This window comes from Numenius arquata, chromosome 6, assembly GCF_964106895.1.
Source record: "Numenius arquata chromosome 6, bNumArq3.hap1.1, whole genome shotgun sequence".
NCBI lineage: Eukaryota > Metazoa > Chordata > Aves > Charadriiformes > Scolopacidae > Numenius > Numenius arquata.
The window spans coordinates 40,319,090-40,343,606 of record NC_133581.1 but is presented as its reverse complement, the minus strand read 5'-3'; the positions used below and the strand labels follow the sequence as shown (position 1 = coordinate 40,343,606).

General features: G+C 39.0%; 1 protein-coding gene across 4 annotated transcripts; it reads right to left on the bottom strand.

Moving 5' to 3' along the window:
• Positions 1–802: 802 nt before the first annotated feature.
• SPI1 (Spi-1 proto-oncogene) lies at positions 803–20,722 on the bottom strand. 4 transcript variants are annotated; one of them, XM_074149489.1, is made up of 6 exons: positions 20,296–20,340; positions 20,027–20,029; positions 13,899–13,992; positions 6,354–6,541; positions 2,321–2,477; positions 809–1,649 (listed from the first exon to the last, which is right to left on the bottom strand). In XM_074149489.1, exons 1-6 carry the CDS (start codon positions 20,338–20,340, stop codon positions 1,333–1,335), a joined length of 804 nt encoding a protein of 267 aa, XP_074005590.1. In that variant the 3' UTR covers positions 809–1,332. The 4 variants fall into 4 exon arrangements, with proteins under 4 accessions (XP_074005591.1, XP_074005590.1, XP_074005592.1 ...); XM_074149490.1 differs by lacking the exon at positions 20,027–20,029 and having other exon boundaries at positions 803–1,649; positions 20,296–20,722; XM_074149491.1 differs by lacking the exon at positions 20,027–20,029 and having other exon boundaries at positions 2,321–2,447.
• Positions 20,723–24,517: the final 3,795 nt, after the last annotated feature.

Below are 24,517 nucleotides of genomic sequence, written 5' to 3'. Positions count from 1 at the left end.
TTCATTCTAGACCTATCTCATTTCACCTCATCTATTTTGGAAGAGTTGTGATATTATTTCTTGATTTCTGAGTGCTTAAATACAGTTGAGATATGTTAAATAATGCTAAAAGTTAAAATGCTAATTTCCTTAGTGTTGCTTGACTTTGGTTTTCTTTTCTGTGTTTAGATGTACTGGGTAACTTTATTGTTGTTTCTCATATATTGAATTATCTTTTATTTTGCATTTTGAGTGTGATCTATACAATGCAGTTGTTATTAGTTACTATTAATTGTTTTACAGTAGGGACTGAAATCCACAGTTAAATGCTTGAAAACTTTTTGTACTAGGATTCTGCAAAGACATAATTAAATGCAACTTATTTCAGAAAGGTTCATAAGCTAAAATCAAGATATCACTGTGAAGGTAAGCAAGCAAGAGGAAAGAACTGGAGCAGGAAAATGAATGAAACCACAGAAGAACATGGTTGATTGTTATGTTCTAAACCGGATAGAGCTATAAATGCCATTCTTCGTATCAGTGAATAGAAATTACTCAACTGGCAGAACTTCATTGCACAGGAAAAAGTAATGACAGATATACATATATATGGATTTTAAAATTGACTTCAGGACTGTAGTCTCTTTTACAGTAATGTAGCTCACCTGTTATCTTTGTTACTTAGTTTGACAGCATTGATTATGTTTCTAAGTAAATTAAAAAGGAGTGACATATGGATAAGGCCCTATAACCCAGAGTGCGTTTTGTTCAGGTACCACACATGAGCTGTTTTTGCATAACTGAATGCACATGAGATTTGTTTGTGAAGTAATCATTTATTATGCAAACACCAGAACTTCATTATATCAAATTTTTATTAAATATGTACATGTTATTACTATTTAAAAGAACAAGTATCATTCCAAGATCTGCAAACTTCTCTCTAGCTTTGAGAGCTGCGGCAGAGCCTGTATTAATGCTAGTTTGAAAGCTGTAAGCTAATGCAGTGTCACTGGGAATGACACAGCACCACCTTTGAAGGCAAAACTTCATCAGGTGTACTCTTTAGTTACAATACAATCAAAAAAAAAAATCTTTCCTGACAATAATATATTTGTACATTGTTTAAATTTCCCAACTCTGTCCAACTTGTAGGATGGAAGCAAAGAATTCTGTCACGTTTAGGATTCTCAGATGCTGAAGAAGGGAATTCGTACCAGAGACATCTGACGGTAAAGGCCGTTTAAAGGCAGAGAAGGGGGCACAGGAAGCAAAGAGAAAGATGCGTCCATCTCCTCTGCTGGTATCCAGCCAGGAGGTCTTAATATTTTTCTTGCTTAGGGTCCCATGGCCTCAGTGAGGATAATGCTTCCTATCAGTGACCCCCCTTCCCATCACCTCTCCACTAAACTGGTAGGTCAGCTTCTTCTTGACTTTCTTGACCTCCCCTGTCTTGCCGTAGTTTCTCAGAGCCCGCGCCATCTTCTGGTAGGTCATTTTCTTGCGATTGCCTTTCTGGATGCCCCAGCGATGTGCCAGTGCTTCTTTGTGTTTGGAGGAGAACTGGAAAGTACCTTTTTCCTTGTCCACCCACCAGATGCTGTCCTTCATGTCTCCACTGCGAAGAAGATCCAGAAGGAACTGATACAGACGTATCTTTTTCTTGCTGCCTGTGTAAGAGTCAGAGAAGAAAGGCTGAGCATTAGGATCAGCGTGTAGTTCCTAGTGAAACAGCAGAACATGTATAAATCTTGTAACTGTTTTGGCTAGCTTGTCGGTCACATAACTTCTTCAGTTTGCAACATTTATAACAACAGACAGTGTTAACACTCTGAGGACATAATGTGCACTGATGTGCCAAGAATAAACAAGAAGAAGAAAGAATTCCAAAGGCCCAACCCTTGTTTTGAAATTAATTTGCTAATTTGAAGTTAATCTGAAGCTAATTTGGACAGGTTATACAGAACCTGACTTTCAGGTACTGAGCAAACAGAGCTAAATATTTTTAATAATCAGTTCCTTGACCTTGCCTTGGTTTTCCCGCCTACTCCAATGGAAATTGGAATAGAAATGGCAAAACCCGTTTTCATTCAGGAAACCTGAATAGGCAAGGCAGGAGGACAAAGTGAGAGTATGTGAAGAAATGAGATTTGAGACAGAGACACAGCTATGGTCATAAAAGATTCAGAGGAACAGCAGAGTGCAAGGACTCAGGGAAAGTGAAGCTTTGGCAGTGGGATAAAATACTAGCACAGCACTTCTACAGTTTTATTGTTATCATCATGGTAACGTAACATCCGCTCAGCACATAGCTTGACTAATTCCCTTTGTCTTCACTGACCTGTTTCTCCATGCATAATTCCAGGCCCAGGGTCCACACCATCAGTCTCCCCATCTGACACCTCCAATGGGGGGCTCTGCCTCTCTATGTCCTCCTCGTCAGAACTGGGCTGCGGTGGGGAGGAGTACTGTAGACACATCCGGGGCAAATAGGACACCTTTGGGAGAAGAGAGTAGTAGAGGGAGGAGGTAGTGATAGAGCATAAAGTTAGGAAACGTCACGGAGAGAGTTACAAAGAAAAGAGGGGAGAAAGTAAGAGGTATGTGAGTTTGTTTAGGGTAATACTGACTGACTTAGTTGTTGACATTTATAATAAATACTATGCAATTAAGAAACGCTTCCAGCTAACAGGCAGCACTTACACGTGTACAAAGCTGCATCTTCACAAAAGGGAAGGAAGAATAAGGTTGTAAAAGGCAGAACTTTCCCATATGATACATCCTATGCAAGTGATATTGCCCCTCTTCTCCCATACCTCCCCAAAGCTAGCATTCTTCCTAATGAGTTTCTGATCCCTGTTGCCTGTCCCCTGTGTAAAACTGCTTTTGAGAAAAACTGTTTTTTGAACACAGACCTTCCAGAGCTACTTTTTTAAATTTGAAAGAGATGAACGGTTCTGCCCTAGCACAGCTGCTTTGACTGTCTTTGGCTCTGTTGTCCTCCTCTTTTCTCAGGCATAGTACCTTCTGACAGCACTGAATCCCTACAGGACTGCATCCAACTCTTGGAGAAGGAGTTACAAGGGTCTGTCAGCTTCCTGTCCTGAATTTCCCCTGGGAGGAAGGGAACAGCCTTAGCACTAAGATAGAAGATACATCATATTGGCTCACATTCTCTTTTCCTAAGCGGCTATCTGAAAATTCCCCATTAATGGGGATTTCTCATCTGCAGAGCTAGCAAGCCAGTTTTTGTGCTAAATTCTCTTGCCCTTGTAAAGAGGTCTTGTCAGGAGCAGTATGGAATATACCTCAGCTCTGTAAATGCTCAGTTGCATTCTGGTTTGTCAGGGATCATGACCAGTTGCCATCAATTATTGCAGCTTCTTATTTAAGAATGAGTAACAGCTCAGTCTGAGGGGCAGGGAGTAAGAACCCAATTCCTACATTAAAAAAAAACCCAAATCAGTATCTCCCAAACCCAGCAGCATATAGAATGTGGTTTTCATGAAATGGACCAGATCGATAGTGAGCTCCTTTTGAATTGCTCTTCCTTCCCTCCACCAAGAAAGTATGTCTTGAGCCTGATTCCCTTCCCAGGGGACCTTAGGCACTGAAGCAGGGAGTGGGTGTTCACTTCATGAGTCACGCCACCCACCCCACATCAGGCTTTGCCCGGTGGTGCTTTTCAGATGAGTTTTGCACCAGCTTAAAATGTCCCAATAAGGAGCGTGCAAAGGGCTGGTTTTGGGGTGCAGCAGCTGGCGGTTAATGAGTTGGCAGATTGGCTGGAGGCGATCTGGCAGGAAGGCCAGGATTGGGTAAGAGTGTGTGTAAGCTTCCTGTCAGATCCCCAAGAGCGAAACTTCAGCCCTCACCACAGAGTCACCTTTAGCTTTTTACAGTTAAGAAGGCTGTGGCCTCAGGGGGTAGGAAGGAAGGGAGAGACTCTGCCATGGGGGAAGGGGAATGAGAAGGTGGGGCGATGTCTTACAGTGGAGAGAAACAGAGATTGGTGTCCCTGCAGAGAAAAAGGTTGTGGAAACCTGGAGTACATTGGGAGTAAGGAAGCTGCTCCTCTGGGGCTGCAAGGGGACGGTGGGAGAGGGCTGTGGAGGAGGCAGGGGGAATTGTGTCTCACAAGCAAAGGGAGTTGCAGAGACCAACCTGGGGAGTTGAGTAAACTTCCCCCACACTGTCCCCACTTTCCCTATCTGCTGTATTTTTGCTTACACTTACTTTACACTTAAAACTCTGCATAGCTCAATATGTATTGTGTCACCTAATTATGTTAGGCAGAGTCGCAGAGGACCTGCTAGAGTGTTTGAAAGAGCCAGGTTACTAATAGAATTCTGGAGAGAGAAGGCCTAAGAAACTGCTAGTTACTTTCCATATTCTGATGTTGTCTTGTGGTCTGTGGCATATATTTGTGATTTTCCTCTTTCTAAAGCTCTTCACAGTTTTTCAACCTTTTCTTTCATTCCCCCTTCAGAATGACTATTCTTTTCTTAATTTATTATTTGGTGAGACCACCTGTTGGTAAGATAACAAAACTTCTTAAAGAAATCTTGTCCAAGAACAGCTTGAGCCTCAAACTTGATTTCACAAAATGATGTGATATCAACAGAAAATTAGAGAAATATCTTTGCATGTTCTTCCTTCATTTGCAAACTGTAACTCTGATATTGCACGACAAGGATGGGTGCAGTTAGTAACTGGCAAATTCAGTGGAGGATTAAACCTTGCTTCCTGCTTCTGTTTCTTTGAAAATAGTTTGAATAAGAGTATGTGTTGCCTAGGACTGTGGCTGAGACACACCAAAGTCTGAACCTCAGAGCATGCTGAGTACCACTTGCATGAGCTACTGTAGGTTAAAGTAAAAAGCCAAATATCCCCAGCTGGTAAGGAAGAGGAGGGTAGTGGTGAATGCTACCTAGTAATATCTTCTGCAGCTTGGTATGGGATGGGGCGAAGAGAGCACAGTGCTCTTTATCAAAAGTAGCAACAGAATTAATTAATTCTCTGCCTTTCGTCCTCGAATGAAAGATTGTTTTTTGGTAGTACTTCCAAAGACTTCCATAATGGGGCTAATTTTTATTCTTTTTCCTTGGCTGGAGGCAGCTGTCGGTCATTATGTACTAGCAGTTGCAGTGAGCAACAGAAACGACTTGATGCTTCCCACAGACTGCTGTTCCATTAAGCATTTTCTATATTTGTAAGTTTCTGTTCCTAATTCTTTGTTTGTATCTACATCTTACATTCTATTCCTGATTTTTTTTCTAAGTAGTAGGTGAGAAGTTTGATGGCTTTCAGTCAGTCAGTTTCCTGTTGACAGTGTTAACTTATTCACTCAATTTTTTCCCTTCTTTGTTATTTATTAATACAGTATTTGGATACAATTTCAGTTTGCTTTGAACAAAGAAGCCCAAAATGACAACTCCATGCGTATAGTTTCTCTCACAAAACTGCAGCAATGGCACCATTATGTGCAGCACTGCAATCAGCAAACACTTTTTTTCTCTGACATCAGTCCTACTCTGTCTTGTATTTAGCACGTTGTATGGAGCCTGCCTGCCTGTCTTGGGAAACTCCTTGGCACAAGATCACCCAGCTTTCTTATTGTTCCCAGTAATGACTTTGGGCATATTCTTGTAGAATCGAGAGTTAAAAGTGATAGCCACACCTGCTTTGCAGTATCATGGAACCCCTTATAATTTCAGCTTCAGTGAGAATTCACCGGTGCTTTGGTGACTGCTGTACAATGGAGTATCTTTTTTTTACAGGGAGTTGTCTGGCTTCACGTAAAATCTGAGCAGAGTCAAGACTGTGTGTTTTGGCTCATGGCTTATTTGCTTTCAAGTGAAAACACAATTAGGTTCTCCTCAGCCTGTTTCACCATGGTAAAATTACCAATGACTTATCCTTGGTAGCATTTCTTGTACAGGTCACATAAAACTGTCAGGGTTGCTTGGAAATACTTAAAACTTTCCTACTACTTTGATGCTCAGAATACTTCCCAAGAGTCATGGATACCCAGTGTTGTGACAATGCATGGTTCTTGGGTCCAGTTCCTCTGCAGGATTTCAAATGATTGATTTTCATTCCAAATTAAACAAAATCTTGACATTTCAAAAACCTCCACAAAATGCAGTTATCTTTTTAGGCAGAGTTTGAGGAACATGACTCCTCACTATCCAGATAAAAAGAATACTTAAACCACACTGTCATGAGAATTAAGTTTTATATCTAGTGCTTCTGCAGTAAGAACTTGTGTCATTCATTTCAGCAATCTCTTTCATGTAAGAGCATGCGTTCCTGGATGCCTTATTTTCCTTACCCTTAACTATCATCTTCTGAGTAAGGGTTGGTAACCATACCTGATGGTTAAGTCCAATGTGTGTGGTTGGGATTGCAGAATCCAAGACATGCATTTGTTCGATCTCCATGTGCCTGTAGAGCTGCTGCAGCTGGGGAGGCTGAACGCTCTGCAGCTCTGTGAAGTGATTGTCTCCAAAGGTCTCAAATTCACTGTGCATGTGGTGTGGATGATATTCCCAGTAATGATCTAAAAAAAAAAAAAAAAAAAGGATTGTCTTGTCATTACAAGGTCAAGAAAGATGACGTTTACCTGTCTTTCATTGGTTCCTACTCCTGTCACTGTCCTTTCCACTCGCTCCACACCTTCCCTGTTGACCTGTCTTGTCTCTGGTGGCAATCTATATAGGTCCCTGTAACCTTTCTTTTCCTAATCTCATAAATGCCTGTGGCTGGAAAGTAATACTTAGGCCACTTTAATTAGGACAATACTCTTAGATATGGAGAGATGGATTTCAATAATTTTGCACAAGATACAAAAGACATTACTGCTGGTACTTTTCTCAGGAAGAGACCATAGCAATCTTACATTTTCATTCTTCAGGGAAAAAATTCTACTGATTTACATACTGTCATATTCTCATTACTTTCTTCCTCGTGCTGTGGAAATGAGGAGATGGAGAAAATTTACACATCACTCTACAATTATCCTCAGTCTTCATTTTAAACTGCTAGTAAAATTTCGGGAATGCTGCAGAAGAGGCACAGCGCTTTCCTAGATACTTCTTGTAGTCATGTGTTGGTATGTCACACATTTTTCAGTACCAGTACTAGAGAATAAAGGGATAAACTGTTGTGGCAGCCTTGTGTACACTGTTTGCAGCGAGCTTAAATTCTGATGCAGACTCTTTCTCTACCTTTTTTATCTCTTTAGTACATTTCTGTGATAATATAGATTTTTTCAAAAATGTAAAAAGGTACTCAGTTAACCACTATACTGTTCCCTGATTTATTTACTTTTGAAATTAAATTCCATATAATTCTCAGTTTTAGATTTCTGGTTTTTCAGTAAAAGCCTCCAAAAGTTTTAGATTTTCATAGCTGCTGCTCAAAATTTGAAATCTGCTAGAGGAAATGTGGAGCATTGCAAATTCTATTTCTCTCTTACATACAGTAACCGTGCACATAATTATGCACGCGTTTGTGTAGACTCGGTTTTTAAAATCAAAGTCAACATCGCATCCTCTGCTCTAATTGAGCTAGGAACTAATCTTTCATAGTTTAACTTTTCCTGCATCATTTTATGCATGGCTAAAATTTCTTTATGATACTCAGTGTAACAATTCTAATTCCTATCTTACTATTTCAAGTTTTCTACCCTTGTATTACTATAATTTCTGTCCTACCCTTCACATGTTTTGAGGTTGCTGTCATGTACCCTTACAATCTACTCCTAATTATCACTTAACCCAGCTGCACGTCTTTCATGTCTTTCACTAACCCAGCTTTCAGTCTTTCAGCATCAATCAGTGTATTCGCCCCCCTAATCATACTTGTGCACTTCTCCAAGCTCCTCCCCAGCTGTTGACATCCTTCTGATAAAGCAATGGACAGAACTGAACGTGTTGTTCCAAGCGTAGTTGTACTGAATTTATAGAGAAGCATTTGTCTCATTCTGAAATATGATGTTATTGTCTACAGCATTATCTGAATACTAATGTGCTGTGAATATTTTTTCCCAAATAACAGTTTCATTCTTTCTCTCAGTTTCTGTCTCATCCTTCCTCACTTACGTTTCAAACGATTAGGTCTAATCTCATTGAGAATTTGAAATCTGGGATAGTGACTTTGAATGTGGCTTCCTTTAGAGGGAACCCAGTGATACCCAACATAGTTGTTGTACCTGAGAAGTTAGAAGCTCTTTTAGCTGCTGTTATGGCTCAGGCTTGTAGAAATTTGTCTGGAGGCTCTATCAGACCATTTACCACACCAGTGCTACCTGTTTGTCCTTCCTGCATTTCTGATTCATGGATAAACCACGTCACTGCATGTGAAAGGGAAGGGAAGGTACTTATAAAAGCACCCCGGGAGCTGCTGCAGTACTTTGTAATTTCTTTGCTTTCTTGTGCAGTGCTTTCTGTGGGCTATATATGGATTTTATAACCGGAAGTTGTAATGACAGTTCGCAGCAGCACTTCTTCATGTTGCAGTGTTAGAGAAAAATTCTGTTTTCTCTGGTAAAAAAAAGTGCGTTTTATGGGTGCAAAGTACCCAGGTGCTTTTACATTCACATCTGCTCCAACCCGGGAAATGGCAGAGTGTGTGTGAGTTCGAATCCACAGGTCATCTAAACCTGTGTCCTCGTAAGGAGGCTTTGGTCACTTTCAATCAGAAGCTTTTTTGTTTAGTTGGAATACTGAGCCACGCTAACTCACGCTTTTTCTGGACTAAATTACTGCACATTTCTCTAAGGGGAGCCAGCCATTGAAGCCCCACATACCATGGGCAGCCCTCTGTAATAAAACGTCGAGAATACATTGCAGGAATAATCTGTGCTCTTGTTCCTTGGAATGATCTGCTTCTGTTCCCACTACAGAAGGTCCTCTGTCAGGTGGCAGTGTATATTCTCAAAGACCCCTTGGTTTTGATAATCTGCTACAACATATGCATAATTGTGAGAATGACAAAGCCCACTTAAAACTCTCTAAGGCTGTCAACGGCAGGTCTTAATGTCTTACTAGTAGTAACTATGGTGGTCAAGAGAGAAGCCAGTACATTTCCACCATGCATAGCCATGAGTATTTGTGCATGCCCCGAGTAGTCTACTTTTGATTCTTCTTCAGTAGTTTTTATCAGCAGTCATGTTTTTATAATTCAAGATACCTCTTTTTTTTTTTTTTTTTTTTGGAGCCTATGACAAGGTTCTGCTGCCTCCAGAACTGTTCTTTTAAACTCTTTCTTGGCAAATAAATTAACATATGGAACAGTATTTCTGCATATTCATGTTAATCACTATGTAATATTTAGCTTAGTTGTTACTGGATTCCTTTGTTACGGAATTAGGTGCTGCTATGAAAATACTCAAATAGAATAGTACTAATAGCACAGCATTTAGGGACTTACAGTGACCACATAATACTAATTTGTTACAAAATAAATCTTTGTCAGAAATTACTTCAACACAAACTTGTGTCCAAAAATTCAAGTTGTGAGAGGAAGAAAAGTCCTTATTTCTTTCTAAATTATCTACAATTTCACACTGATACTTAGGAAAAACAATACTGTTTTAGTTGCATTAAAAGAGAAACTCCAAATTCTGTCTCCACAAGCTCCTCTGCAGTTAACCATCCTGGCTAAGTTATTGCACATGAAAATATTGAAAAATTATAAGTATCTGTGTCTGCAGTTATTAGAGTTATCAGTAGCTATTTACTTCTTTGTTCTTTGTTAGTGTTATGTCAGTAATGCATAACAATTCTGTTCTTTTCTCAAAAATGTAAAGGTGGAAGGAAGAAAAAAGAAGAGAAAAATTCTAGAAATGGAAAGTGTCTATGCTTTGGGTAGAGGAAAATGTCATTAAAAGCCAAGCTATAGCTACACAATGGAGTCATTATGAGAAATTTCATGTGAAGTGAAAGAGGATGTGAAAAAAATTCTCTCTTATAGAGACATGGAGATCATGTTTGTTTTGGTCTTGTATGTAGTGAAAGGTTAGAGGAAGGACAGTCACGAATTCTGAACTCCCTCCCATGACAGAGAGGATGTTAGCCTGTTGGGAAGCAGTAGCGGACCTAAAGGTACTGTGTTAATATTCACCATGGAGGTGGATTCTCCCTCTGCAAGTGAGAAACCAGAACTGAACTTTCTCAGTCATCTTCTGACCTATGTAAATCCCTTTGCTCCTGTTTTAATAGATGAATAATGTTAGAACCAGCAGTTAGAATATGAAATAGGCTTAAGGAAAGTATTTATTATAAAGTGGAGTAACAGGCTAAATCTGCATTACACAGTGCAAAACCATGCAGAAATTCATGAGCCAGCGTTTGAACCGGAAATGTGACAGCTCTGTCAGCACAGTACTCTGCCTGCTCTGGGGAGATGACTCTGTGGATATGGCTGTGCTTGTGAGGCCAGAGCTAGTGTCTCTGAGTAGTTCTGCTCTGTGCTGTACGGATTTTCCGACTCATTTTGAACTAGGAGTGGGTTTCTTACACAGTGCTGCATTGCACAGCTTACGTGTTCCCATTGTGTTTCGCTCATCTGAAAAAAACAAAGTTAAGAAAAATCCCATAGAGGAAATGAGAAAAATATTAAGGACACTGGCAAATGAATGTGTTGATTCCCTACAGAATTGCTCTCTGTTGAGTGAAGTGCTGTGCTCTAGGCAGAGCAGCGCTCTTACCTGTAACGACAGTAGGACTGCATTAGCTATCACTTTTCAACTGTCATGATTTGAATAATGCCAAATGTTGGAAAATCTTACGAATCAGGCCCCAGCAAATCATGAGAATGGCTTTGAAGCAAGGGGATTTTTTAATGAAGTTTGGAGTTCTTTCTATTTGCCATATAGCATTTAAGACTAAGGTTCACATGTTTGGACTTTCCTCCACTTCTATGTGGGTTAAAATCCCAATAGAATCAAAGCTGAGTTTCTTAAATGATGATATAATGAAAATAAAATCCCAAATCATTAAATCTAATAAGCTCCCAGAGGCTAGAAACAAGGTGAACGAGGATCAGCTTCATACAAAAAGTGATTTTTACTAAACCAATAATGTTTAGTAATAACTTAGAGACAAAGCTGCAGTGGCGTTTTGTAATTACTAAGATTGCATTAGTGTTACAAAATATGCTGTATTACATTTACAGGCTTACTAGCATACAAGCTTAGGGTAGGGTGATGGACAAATACGTGATCAGTTGAAGTAGCTTCTGTCCTGCATGACTGTGTATCTGTGTTTATTACAATACTTAGAAGGTAGTTAAGCTATAGTATACAAAATAAACGCAAACAATGCATGTTGTGATGAACATATGGATATTTTTCTGGTGTGTTTTGCTTGTTAAATTTAGTGTTAACTTCTTGGCAATGATCTCCTACATATTAAATTAGTGACACATTATTATATGGACTTTACTGCCTGCTCACGTAAACTTAAAGTAAGGGTTGCTTTCAGCATTATGTTCTAGAAAGGTGTCAGTAATGCATGTACCACAGATTTACAGATGAAGCTATTGCCATCTCCCTTTCACAAAATTGAAGTTAGCAATGAGAGAAAGATAGTCTGACACTTGAGCAAGACTTTCTATTTCTTTAACAGTCCCTAGCAGCAAAATCAGAAGTATTACTCTATCTTGTAGTATCTATTTACTTTAACCAGTAGCTTTTCTTTGAGGTCCATAGTGTTATTGAGTAGACCTGCAAAATTATTTTTTATATATTGCCATTGATCTCACTGTACCCCAAGCTGAACTCCTGTCTTATAATTCTGCCTACTTATTTCTTCTTTTTTCTTATCTACACGTTCTCAGCTCTTTTGCTTCAGTGCTATCACTGCAGCACCTTATTTATTCATTTTTTCTGTCATTTTTCAATCATTGTGCTTTTATCCACATTGTTTTGAACAGTTAATACGTATTTCTTAAAGTAGTTTGTCATGTCCCTTTTCTGCTCTTCTGCATGGCTCTTCCCAAGACCCACTAGTTTTGTCATGTTAACAAAACAAAAGCCAAAGCTAGGTTTGTCAATGTTTATAGGAAAGAAGCAAAATGTGCTGATTTGTGGTTTTTTTGCTCCCCTTTGTATTCTCTGGTTGTTCATTGCTCTTTTGGACTCTGAGCAATTCAGGAAAGCATAGGGCATATGAAATATTTAGACAGAATGTAACTACATTACAGGTACTTTCATAAATAAAAATTTGGTTAAAATGTGCAGGCTGGGGTTAAGTTGCCTCTTCCATAACCACTTACTGTAGGAATTACAGCACTAAACAATGGGTTTTTTGCGTCTTTAGGACAAGCGCAAGACAGGTTTAGGAAGAGACAAATTTCTGTTCAAAGTGGGTGTTTAGGTACTGTTAGGCCATAACCTATGTAGGTGATTTTGAGTTTTTGTTGTGTTCGTTATGAGTAAAAAAATCTAGTGATCTGCAGTGTAGCTTAGGAACAGCCTTCCAACAGAAAAATGGGCAGTAAACCAGATGGGATGATAAGATTATGAAAGATAAAAGGATGTTGTTGCTTGAGGTAGCCTAGATTTAATGACAGAAAAAGTATTTCCCAGTGCATTTTCCTACATGGCATCTTTTGTATTTATTGTTTAATTGCCACAATTTCTTTTTGAGATAACAAATGTTATCCTCATTTTATGGGTGTGTAAACAGGTACAGGTTATAATGTAAAAACCCTGAATTTCCATGTGGAATTTGCTGGCTTTGATTAATGTGACTTGACAGATAGCATGAGATAACTTATAAAAACTGAATTAATTCTTTGTGTCCAGGTATTAAGAGTATCATAGGCGTTTCTTGAATGTAATGTAGAGAACAAATTTAGGTAGGACTCTTTTTCAGTTAAATGCCCAGAACAATCCTATTCTGTAACTTGCTGTCTTTTAAGGTAGCTTCTGTTGCCACAGATAAAACAGTATTATGTGAAGTTGTTAGATGTCTTAAATTAGGCAGTGATGGGTCCAGTTGCTATGTCAGTGGGAGTCTTTTAGGGAAACTCCAGGATCTGAAGGGACTGCCACGAGTGATACAGTAGAACGGTGCTTTTCCTTCCTGAGTCAATATTGACTCTGATATTTCCAGGGTGGTGTTACTGGACCATTGTATTGCACAGGAGGCAAAATTCACAAAGCAAGACTCTCCCCTCTGCATTGATTTAGAGTCCGGTGCCCAGATGACATGAAAATACAAAGACACCAAAACTTTGAAGTCACATGCATAAACTGAAGCAATAAGTAATCATACGGTATTTTTATATTGAGCTAGGTTTACATACAAACAGCTAGAAGGAAGTACTTGGGTGTACTGGAGGAAGAGTGAAAGTTAAAGCTAGGTGTGGCAGCATGCAAAAGACGTCAGAAGAAAGAGAGAAATATATGGAGTTGAAAAAGGCCAAATACCAAAGAAACACAATCAAAATGAAGGCACAAACAGAGCATTTAGGACCTAAGTCAAACAGGAATTGGAGATGGGAGTGCAAGAAGAGAAATGCAATATTGCAAATCCATGTCCTCAAAGAGTTCTGAAACAAGCACAGTGCTTTTGATCTGCAGAGGAAAGTAAAAACAGTGAAGATAATGAAGGTTAGAGATCCACCTTCCTGGCAATACACTGAATGTCCTGGAAGCTCCCTGCATCATTCAGTGCTTTCTAAAATTCTCTTCAGAGAAACCGTGTTGCAGTTGCTGGGTTGGAATAGTGCTGGGTTGGAATAGTGCTAGTAAGCAGAATAAAATATTGGTGGCTTCTGATTTGAAAGTATGTGCTTATACATTATAGATCACAGCAATGTGTGTGTTCTTTTCCTGAATGTCCTAAATCTCTTCCCTGTGGTATCCCATGAGACCTTATGCTCCAAGGAGATATATTTTAACTTACCACCATGACTCTCTCCATCACTGTTGAGATATTGGTAATAGTCATGGGGCTGTCGGTAGAGGTCTGACTCATAGGGTACCATATCTTCAGAGGGCTGTAAAGAGAAGAGGAATTTTTAGAACTGTAAGCTTACACAAATCTCTTCAAAATTATTCATACAGTTAGTGAAGGGGAGATGCCAACACATTTTATATTGCCAAGGGAAAGAAGGGGGAGGCTTCAAGTTCTTATTGAATCAGCAGGAATAAAATGATAAAATGCTTGACCCCCAAACACTACTTTGAAAAAAAAAAAAAAAAAAAAATCCATCTCCTTAGACCCAGTCTATGTAGCAGAACTTCTCCTGTGGTATTACACAAGGTCTTGCTATCCCACCCTTCAGTCATCTGCAGATACTGCTTGGAGAGCTATCTCAGACATCAGGCCCAAGCCAAGATGCTATCACACCAGCACAGCAGGAAAACCTTTTCTTTGGTAGTGACAGACATTTATTATTATTATTCCTCTGGCACACAAAAGAGAAAGCAGAAATTTCTCTTGCCTAATTCTAAGTGTTTCTGGGTCTCACTAAATGGTGGCAGTTTGTATGAGGGTAATCACATTGACAGAGGACAGAAACATTTTCTTTCTCAGTTTTTGTCCAAGATGAACTGTAAATGTTTGCTGGTTCACATCAGCTGCACAGGGCTGTTAGGTATGCACAGAGAAGACTTAAAAAGTCCAGATGTGGGGCGGATACCGAGTTGTGACCTGTTGGATACTTAGCTGTAGAATTAAAGTCCTTTCCTTAAAACAAGATGACATAAGGCAACTTTCCCACTTCTCTTCCTCCCCACTCCTAGTAGTCCAGTGTTAACACTGTTTAACGTCTTACGTTGTTTCAATAAAATGGTCTGTTTAGTATTAGTTGTGCATAATTCTGTTGCTTCATTTAATGTTTGGTTTTGTCTTTTTCCAGAAAGATGAGTTAGAGCAGGGCAATGTCCTTCACAGGGCTTTGCTAAACTTTTGTCCAGTTGATTACAATATTTGCTCCCAATCTGAACAAATTCTTACGGTGTCAGCTGCAACGTAGAACTCAAACACCTTCTTGCTGTTTGCTCTGAAAGGAAATTATTGCTAGGAGGTAGTAATGGAAACATTTTTCTTTTGTTAATTCCATATCTAGGCATGTGATTTCTATGGCGACACTGAAGAAATTAGATCAAGAAAAAGAGGGACTTATTCCCAGAGGGTTAAGATGTTAGAACATAAAAGAATAGAAAATAATTTTAGAAATTACTTCGGACCTTAGTAGCAGCTGCATGCTGTATTAGCATATCATATTAAAATGGACTGGTAAGATTGCCTAAAATGGTACAACTTCCAGAATACACACTAACTGGGCATCACATCCATGGAATATTCAAAGCCTCAGGAGCAAATCTGTTACCTGGCTGTCAGCTCCCAATATAATTTGTGGTGTTGCATAATTGTTTTGGGGAAATCTTGAGAAAATGATAACCCACAATAAAGACAATCTAAAGGAAAGACTAAGGAAAAGGAGCAAATCATCATTTATTTGTAGCCACAGCAAGGATACCAGTAAAGGGACTCATTTCAATGGTCTGGAGACCATTTTCTGGTCTCCAGAGGGCGTAGATGCAGTCTCCTTTTCCAAATCAATATGATTCCAATAGAATTGGCCTCCATCTACACAGAAATTTAATGGGAAGTATAACCTATTTTCCAGATTTCAGAGGGGTGGTCAAAGGAGGTACTTCTTGGTTTTCCCCTGGGTTTCCCCCCCATATTTTCTTTGTTTTGTCTCTAACCATGACAGTTTATTTGCATTCACTCATTCCCATTCCTTAGACCTGTGGTGTACTCTGATCTCTGACAAGAAAAAGTAATGAGACTCCATTTTGTTTTCTTCAGGACAAAGTTCTGAATGGAATTTCTACTTTTCGTTATCTTTGCAAATTAATTCACCCAACTCCCCCATGATGTTTCCTGTTAAATCGTGTCAACCTGAAGAATGTATGAAGGTTTTGCCTTCATATTCAGAATTGTTAATTTGCCATAACCCAAAGGAAAGCATTCATATTCTGTGAGAGACCTCAACATCCAGATAGAAAATGCACATCATACTAGTTGGGAGAAATGGAAGTTAAAAAAGTCATATAAATGTATATAATTTGAAACAAAAATCTTTGTTTCCTTTCAACTAAAATATTAGAAACTGAGCAAAATTATAAAAATTTGCCGTATCTAAATGCATCAAAAGTTGTAGCTCTGATAAGTGTTTAGCCAAAAATAAACAAATTTCCAAAGGAATCAATGTCCTCTCAATCTAGGCTTAATTTTCTATGAAAAAGTTTCCACTGCTACAAGAAAAACTCTATCACTCATACTTTTACAGAAGTATAGCTTGGCAGAAGGACCAAGCATCAGTCCAAAAGAAGATGAACAATACAAATTTTAGGCATGGGAAAGAACGTTTGACTTTTCCTAGTTGTGTTCTTCCTTTGTTGTCTCTTCTTCCCTAAGATTTTCCAAACTCCCCCATTTCAGTTGAATGTACTGTAACAGGCACTAGTCTCTCAGTCTGAGCTGGGAATGAATTATTTCTACCGTTCAAAAGCTTGTTTTGCAAGTTCAGGTGTGTATTCAATGACCAGATCTAAAGGAAGGTGTGTTAAATAGACTCTTAAAAAAGTGATTCCCTTAGTATTTACAGATCTGGGTGACTGCAGAGTGAGTTGCAAGTACTCAGCATCTAAAAACAGTCTGCTTTTACATAGATCATTGGTTTTTTACATACTCTGTTTTGAAACTCTGGGACTTACAATCTTTTTCTTAGGGATTGTGAGAATTTTCTTCCTTGAATTTGTTTTCTGTTCAGTGATCCATTTGATAAAATATTTATGTGTATACCCTTGTTAACTCATGCAACCTGGACCACTTAATCCCCACAAAGGACTTGAATTGGCACCACTTTCCATCTGGGTGTCTGACCTTCAAGGGTATGGTAACTAATATGGGAAGATGTATATTAAATATTTAAAAAGTTTAGGTATCATAAACTTAATCAGATGGTGGTCAAAGGAGACATTACAGCACGGATTCTTTCTGATTATCCTGTAGGAAGGTGGGATATTTTCCTCTATTCATTAAAGAAACTATTTCCAAGAACCTGTTTCTAATCTCTCTCTCTTTGGTTGGGTTTTTTTAAGTTTTATTAGAAGCTCTTTCTCTAGTTAGAAGAGATTTCACCATGTGCTGCTGTTGCCTCTTGCACCAATCTTTACCCACTTGTCCCGTCCTTCTCTGGAACCTCCCCACCCACACACCCATTTCATCATCTTGCTAAAAGCACTTCCATGACACCGAACTGTTTTGCTTCCCCTGACAAAAAGCAAAGAACGGCTAAATTGTGTTATAATTTAATATTTAACTGATGTCAATGGCCATTTGTTCTATAAATTCTTTTCATGTAAAAGAGTGACAGAAAGCTTTGTTAGCAACTCATGGCCATGGTCTGAAGTTGGTGTCTCCTTTCCTACATGCCATAAGGTGCAGTATGCTATCTAAAACTGTATTTCAACCTGAAGCAAGAAGTCAACAAACGATACTTTATCTGTCACTGACTTTGATAAATGGAGAATTGCCTCCATATTCTTTCTTTGCCCTGAAAATCAAGGGAAAAGCCACAAAACTACTTGGAGAAAGCTTGGTTGGCATTGGTTAAGAGAGATATAGGGGACTCAGCTGAAAAGCAATCTGAAATTTCTTGTTATTCACCAAGACTTTGTCAGATGATTCCAGGCGATTGTAAATTCACTAAATGCTGATCTTTTTTTATTATCCTGACATAACTGTTCAGTGGCATGTGATTCAGAAATACTCCACACAGTTTCCAATGATGTGCTGGCTGAGACAAATTTTAAGGCCAAGATTAACCATATTTCCTTGGAAAAAAACTCCAGTATAACTATTTTAGAAAAGATGAGTAAAACTATTTACTCTGAGGGTGGTGAGACACTGGAAGAGGTTGTCCAGAGAAGTTGTTGAGGCCCCATCCCTTGAAGTGTTCAAGGCCAGGTTAGATGGGGCTTTGAGCAACCTCTTTTAGTGGAAGGTGTTCCTGCCCAGGGCAGGGAGGTTGGAACAAGAGGATCTTTAAGGTCCTTTCTGACCCAAACCGTTCTGTGATTCTGTGATCACTCATTAGGCCAGCCTCACTGGACCACGTTGGCAATGCAGTTATGTGGAACAGACCCTTCTGTGGGGCATTTTTGCTCTCATACAAATATACTTCCATTCAAAGCTGGGGTTTCTACAGGTGGCTATTTAGGGATTCACATATAACTATCCACATACAACTCTTTAGACAAAGCTGTTTGACTTAATAATTTTTCGTCCCATAGCACAAATAGATTCTATCATGCACTGGAAGTCACGGGCCCACTTTGCAGAACTTTTCCATACAAAATTCCTAATCTTCAGAAAAAGATGCAGGACTCCTAAACCATTTGAGCAGCGTTTTCCAAATGAAGGGTAAGAGTTTCCGAGCACAGTCAGGTGGAAGGCAGTTACTGACCCACCCTCAACTGAAAGGGGAGGGGCAGAGGAGGGAAGTATTGCTTCACAGAAACCCCTCTCTACAAACAGGCTAATGTCTCCCCTCTGAAAAAGTCCCAGGAGGCACAGACATTTATACCGATGCCATGTAGGGCTCTAACTAGCAGTGCTCAAAGTGCACTTAAAACAGTTTTGAAAGTACAAACCATGAAATTACTAATTTTTGGACATTTTAATCACAAAAAATAAAAACCAAATTCCCCTCTCAAGTGCTCCTGTAAGACAGAATTGCATTTTCACTGTCTGTTGTATCATTCATCTGTGTGGAGTTCAGCCAGAATATTAACTGCAACACAAATTAGAATATGGGCCAGACTGTGTTAGTTTTTCACTCCATTTATTCAATGTATCCACTGGAATTCAATACTGACAGAAAAGAGTCCAGAAAACTTGGCTGTGATTGAATGAGTGGACAGAACATTAACAATTATGTAATTTTTTAAATGGAAATGCTGGTTTCTGGGGTAGTTGAGGACAAGGTTTGGGTTTCTTTTAGATTTTTTTTTTAAGCCCAACAAGTAACATACTGAGAAATCTCTGTGTACTTTTTTCATTTTCTCAGTTTCTTTTCAGATTTCTGTCCTGACGGATTTACAGTAAATCCACTGGGCAACTCAGTGTACTTAAGAAAAAGAAAGAAGATTTTTAGGGTCTTCTCATCCTTTGGGGAGATAGGGATTTCAGGGACACCAATGATGAACTGCTAGAATAAAGGGTTTCCCAAAAAGAAGAGGTGTTTTTTCAGTCAATGTGGATACCAAACATGAAAGGAATTTGAAAGGCTGTCTTTCTGGGTGGAAGATAAGGAAACATGTCTTTAGCTTTCATTAAATGGGCCAAGACAAGAAGAAAACTTGATACAAGTTTTGCTGAAAGGACTCTTGGATCCGCATTGTCACTTTCTGTTTTCTGAACACACAGAGCAATTACCATAAGTCATCCACCACATAAAAAGCCAAGTAAAACACCTTATCTGACATCTCTTCAGCTTCTACAAACTTAATAAAACCTAGTTAGTGCCTCTTTTACCCATTCTGCTCAGAGATTTCCCATTAAGGTTTGTTTCTGAACAACAGGTTAGTGACATTACGTTCTTCATAAATAATAGTTTCCGAAGTCACCATATGATAAATTACAGCAGTTTAACAATGTTTCAGAGTTAAAAAAAGAATAGGAACAGCCTCATAAGCATACAAGAAAATTTGTATCTTAGAGAAAACATTGAAAAACCCAATTAAGGGCTGTGGGTTTTTCCCCTGGCTTTTTCATAGCAAGAGAATTCAGTTCAAGAGAAACTGAAGTTAGAAACTAAAATGCCATCATTGCAAAGAGCACAGAGTCCTAAAATCTGCAATACGTAAAATTCAGCAACTCTTCTCTCACAGATTGGTAGATAGTTAAATGCATAAACTATGTCAGAGACTCCAGATTATTAAGAATTACAACCCGAAGAAAGACTCGGCCTTATATCACAAAGCCGACACTGAGAAAAAAAATTTACTGACTTGCTATATGCATACTGGACAAAAATACCATACATTTAATCTCTGAAAACAAATGGAGATCAAAATCAGATACAAGTTTAGGGAGGAAATGTTAATTTCCCATTCATTGCAATGCTGTCACTAGCTTTATACATTGACCTAAGCCCAACTTCCTGGCATTACAAATACAGACCAAAACTGAGATATTCTCAAATAATAAAACCTGGTTTACTTTGCCTTTTGCTGCTGAGCCCGATGATCCATATTAGGAATAAACCCCATATACTCACAGGGGGAATGAGGGGAAATCCTTCCATTTTGCAAGCTTGCAACATTCAGCCAACTTCTGAGTGAATTTTTCTTAATTCAGTTTTCAAACATCCAGAATAGTTGACTTGGAAAAAATCACATGAAACAAAAAAAAAAAAAAAAAAAAAAAAGAAAGAAAAAAAAAAGAAAAAAGTGAGATCCCTGGACTCCGTGGAGTCCTTTTTGCAGTGATGGATCTCAGGATAGGAGAAGGACCCTAACAAGTTTTCATAGTTTGCCCTAATAGGTTCTGAGGTGAACTTCTTCCCGAGTTGTATGTGAAGTTCCTGATTTTATCAAATGTCTGTAGAAGGGAGATAGCCCTTGGGTCTATCAGTGCGCTGTGACATCACAGCTTTTAGCCAGTTTGCATAAGTCTCATTTCAGGGAGCTGCGGCGCTGTAACAGGAAGTCTGCCCTGAGCCAGATCTGCCATGGGCAGGTGCTTACTGTATAATCAGCAGCCCAGAGCCTGGGCCGGCTACCAATAAACAGGCACATGGGTGCAGGGCTCTGTGGAAGACTATGTGCTTCCCACTGTAGATGAACCATAACGATGGTGCTGCTCTCTGATTCAATGACGTGTCGTAGAGACACGGTACTGACAACTTCTGTGAGGACAGTGTGGTGGCATAGACTTGCTTTAATAATAGTCCTGTATTGGGATTAGGTGGCAATACTTCGCAGAAAGGAAAAAAAACAGTATGCAGTTTCAACTATACAGGTTTCTACCAAACACTGAAGTTAAGCCTATGAGACTTTCTTCATAAACTTCTCAATAGAGCAAAATGATTCAGTGAAAGATACTTAGTCCTCTTATTTATTTCTTATAATTTTTTTTCTAGCTCCTGCAAGGAGAAAGCAAGTGGGGAAAAGGAGAAAGTGCTACATGTCCCATGCAATGATGACTTCTCTCAAATCCTGAGTGCTTTTAGCAGTGAGTAGAGAACAGGATTTATAGACTTGTATCTAAACAGTCAGGTGCTGAAATTTCTTGTAGAGGTTTTGCTTCAGCTCTTCTCACATGGTGTTCTCCCCTTTCTTTATCCCACTGTTTACCTGCATTTGGCTGCACTGAACAAATGCCCATCATACTGAGGTTCAGGCAGGGGCAAGGGTGAGTAGGCCTTGCTACAAGGGGAGTACGCTCTCATTCTGCAAAATGCCTTATTGCTTTGCAGTTAGTTACTAATGTCTTGGAAAAGTGAAGTTTCTTTGTCTGGGTTGTTCCCTTTCAATCTATGCCCATGTGCCACAGGTTCTGCTTTTGAAAGTAGCCTGTTCACCACTCACCTGGGTCTATGTGCGAGGGGGAATTTCAGCCACTACAGACTTCCTCCCTCATACACTGGTAAAACCAGAGGCCACTCACAAGTTCCTCTCGTTCCCCACCCTAAGGAACTCAACAAGCAAACCATGTTAGCAGTGGGATAAGATCAAGAACATGATGGGAGATTAACTCTTGAAGCCCCAAACTGAATTTCACCAGCATCAGTTGATACATAAGCATTTCATTCTTAAGCAAGCTGCTAAACAGTCCACTTCTGTCTCTGAGATGGTTCTCAGGTTTCCCCTTGGATACCAGCCTGGAAGTGATCAGAAACACCTGGGGGAAAAGGAGAGAAGCAAAGTACAGTGCCATGATAAAATTCAGTGCAAACAGAGGAGAATGGAGTGAACAATAGCATATACAAATCTTAAAGTAGGTAATTGGATTATAGGTGATAAAAGTAATTGTGGAAATTGTGTGTCTATTAAAAAGGCTATTCAGAACAAACAAGATATGCTATCTGATTCATCATACGCTGAAAGATAGCTTAAGCAGCTACTGGAAGGTTTAAAAATGTGGTGTTTTACACAGAGAAACTTCTATTAAAGTGGAATGCAACTATATTTCATACGCTGGAGGATATTTCTGCGTTGTCTCTTAGCACAGGAAGTTACCTAATAAGGATAGATATTTTGCACCAGCCTTAAACTGCACTCAGGGAATGCTAGATTGCTAACATTATCAACCATGTTTAACACAGGAGTAATCATAAGCACACCAAGGTTATCAATATAAATAATGAAATTGATTCTCTCTATGATGAATTAGAACCAAATAATATGCCATAAAGCTTGAGTACCAGCAGAAAGTCGAGAAGTTGAATAAGCTTCCTAGGAAGAAGAGTATCTCCATAAATGGAAATGCCAAAAGTGAAATAAAAAGCTTGTTTACACTATCCTGTTTGTATAGGAACGTCACTAGTAACAATCTTGCTAAAATTCAACATAGATTACTTTCTCACTGTTGCATATAACTGGTGTTTTATTCTGTGTTTGTAATCACAGAATCTTCTCACTCCTAAAGGAAAGCCTACTAGAGACAATACTTTTGGCCCAGATCTTTGCAGTAGCTTATGGGATGACTTACATGCAGAAAACAGATGAAGTTATCAAATAATTGTGTAGTAGAGGACCAATTTCCAGCGGTATATGATGTGAAATGCTACGTGCAGAGTGTAATCTGACCTTCAAAAAGGCTTTTGAAGTAGGGTAGGGATCCTTCTCCATGATGGGAATTTGGAGAACTAGAGGAAAACCAGCTGAGTTGAAAGATTAAGTTTCTGAAAAATTATTTCTGAAAACATTTAACATTCATATTAATTTGAGCATCACTTCACTGTATGCAGTTTTTTGAAACAGCTCTTCCTCTACTTCTACCCATTTATTCTTCAAGCTATTTCTAACCACAAGCTACCAAAGCAAAAGGGTTTCAACTCGAAGCCACATCACAGAGAGGTCCCGTTACCTCAAACCTTGCTTGGTGCTTGGAAGGTAATTTTTCTCCTCACTAAAACCACATACAACATCATTCATCTCGAAGTCTTTTAATCAGAAACAAATGTTTACGTAGATTCTGCTACTGAGTTTTCTTGTAACTGTAAGACAATACCTCTAAGCAAGGGATTCCCTTGTATGTTCCATATTCTTCCCAGAGCTCTGTTTTCCATTGAGCTTATTTTATCTAGAGGTAATATGGCTTGTGGGTCTTGTATACAATCCTTTAACATTGAATATCCATTCAGATGACATGGGGAGGATCTGCCGCCTTCTCTTAAGAGATCCTATGGGTGTCTCTGACTGTGGAACCTGTGGGGTCTGGAGCTCTAGAGCACAATCCTCTGCATTTAACTCTTTGTTACATATACTGCTACTGAGTTGAAGATATGAGTTGAAATATCTTTGTTGCGTTTTTCATAATGAGAGTAGGAGCCAGAAAATGGCTGCTGCAAGTTACTGGCTAAGAAGAATTTGTTGCCATTTTTTCTCATGTGGAGCTTCACCTTAGGATCCTTAACAGTCTGAATGTAGACTCTACTGAAATATCTGCTCCCCTTTCCACCGTGACAGGTTGTGTCCACTGTGTCACTGGTGGTCCCTTGTGATACCCACAGGTTTATTACCGTGGCTGCATAAGAACAAAGACTTTTCCTCGCTATGTGTGCATCCCCTCCTAGAGTTGATGCAGTTCCCAGTGGCAAAAAAGTGCTTTTTACAGTCCAGCTTTCATGAGTTTCTGAGTTTTATGTAATGGCATGTACAAGGGGTTTTGCCAGTGGGAAACGTGATAAAAATGTCAGTAATATCACAGTTTTAACTAACTTCTCTATATTGGCAAAGATTTTCAAGCATAGACTACACTAAATCCGTATCAAAATAAAGATAACCATTTTCATTGGGAGGAAGAGGAGTAATTTGAGTCAGTACTAATCCAGAAAGCCTCATGGACTTTTTAAGAACTATTATGATATGCAATCACTTACAGAAATGAAACACGCTTAATTTCTTATTTCATTAGTAACTTTTAAACTGTCCATAAAGCAGAATTCAGCAAAGAAAAAATCACCCTTTGGCAAATTGTATGACTTGAAGATCTGTTCACATCTCAGCTACATTTTATTATTTACTGTATTTGGAAAAACTTTTAGCTTTAAGGTGTGTTCAAATAGATATAAGATTTGATGTCAGTTTTTAATGATCTTCTGCATTCTGCAAGCGACAGATTTTCTATTTACACATTCCTGCTCATTTATAGTCGTCCAATCTCTCAAAACTTTTGTGTCATTTCAAGCAATTAATATGGAAGAGTGCTCTAATACCATCTACTCTGGAAGTCTACATCCAGTCTACACACCCCATACAGTCAGTAGCACCAGC

Coding starts and splice junctions, on each gene's coding strand:
- SPI1 (XM_074149489.1), bottom strand. CDS start 20,340: ATGTTGCAAGCTTGCAAAATGGAAGGATTTCCCCTCATTCCCCCT. Junction 6,542..13,898: donor TGATGGAGAGAGTCATGGTG/GTAAGTTAAAAT, acceptor TTTTTTTTTTAG/ATCATTACTGGGAATATCAT. Junction 2,478..6,353: donor ACATTGGACTTAACCATCAG/GTATGGTTACCA, acceptor CTTCTCCCAAAG/GTGTCCTATTTGCCCCGGAT.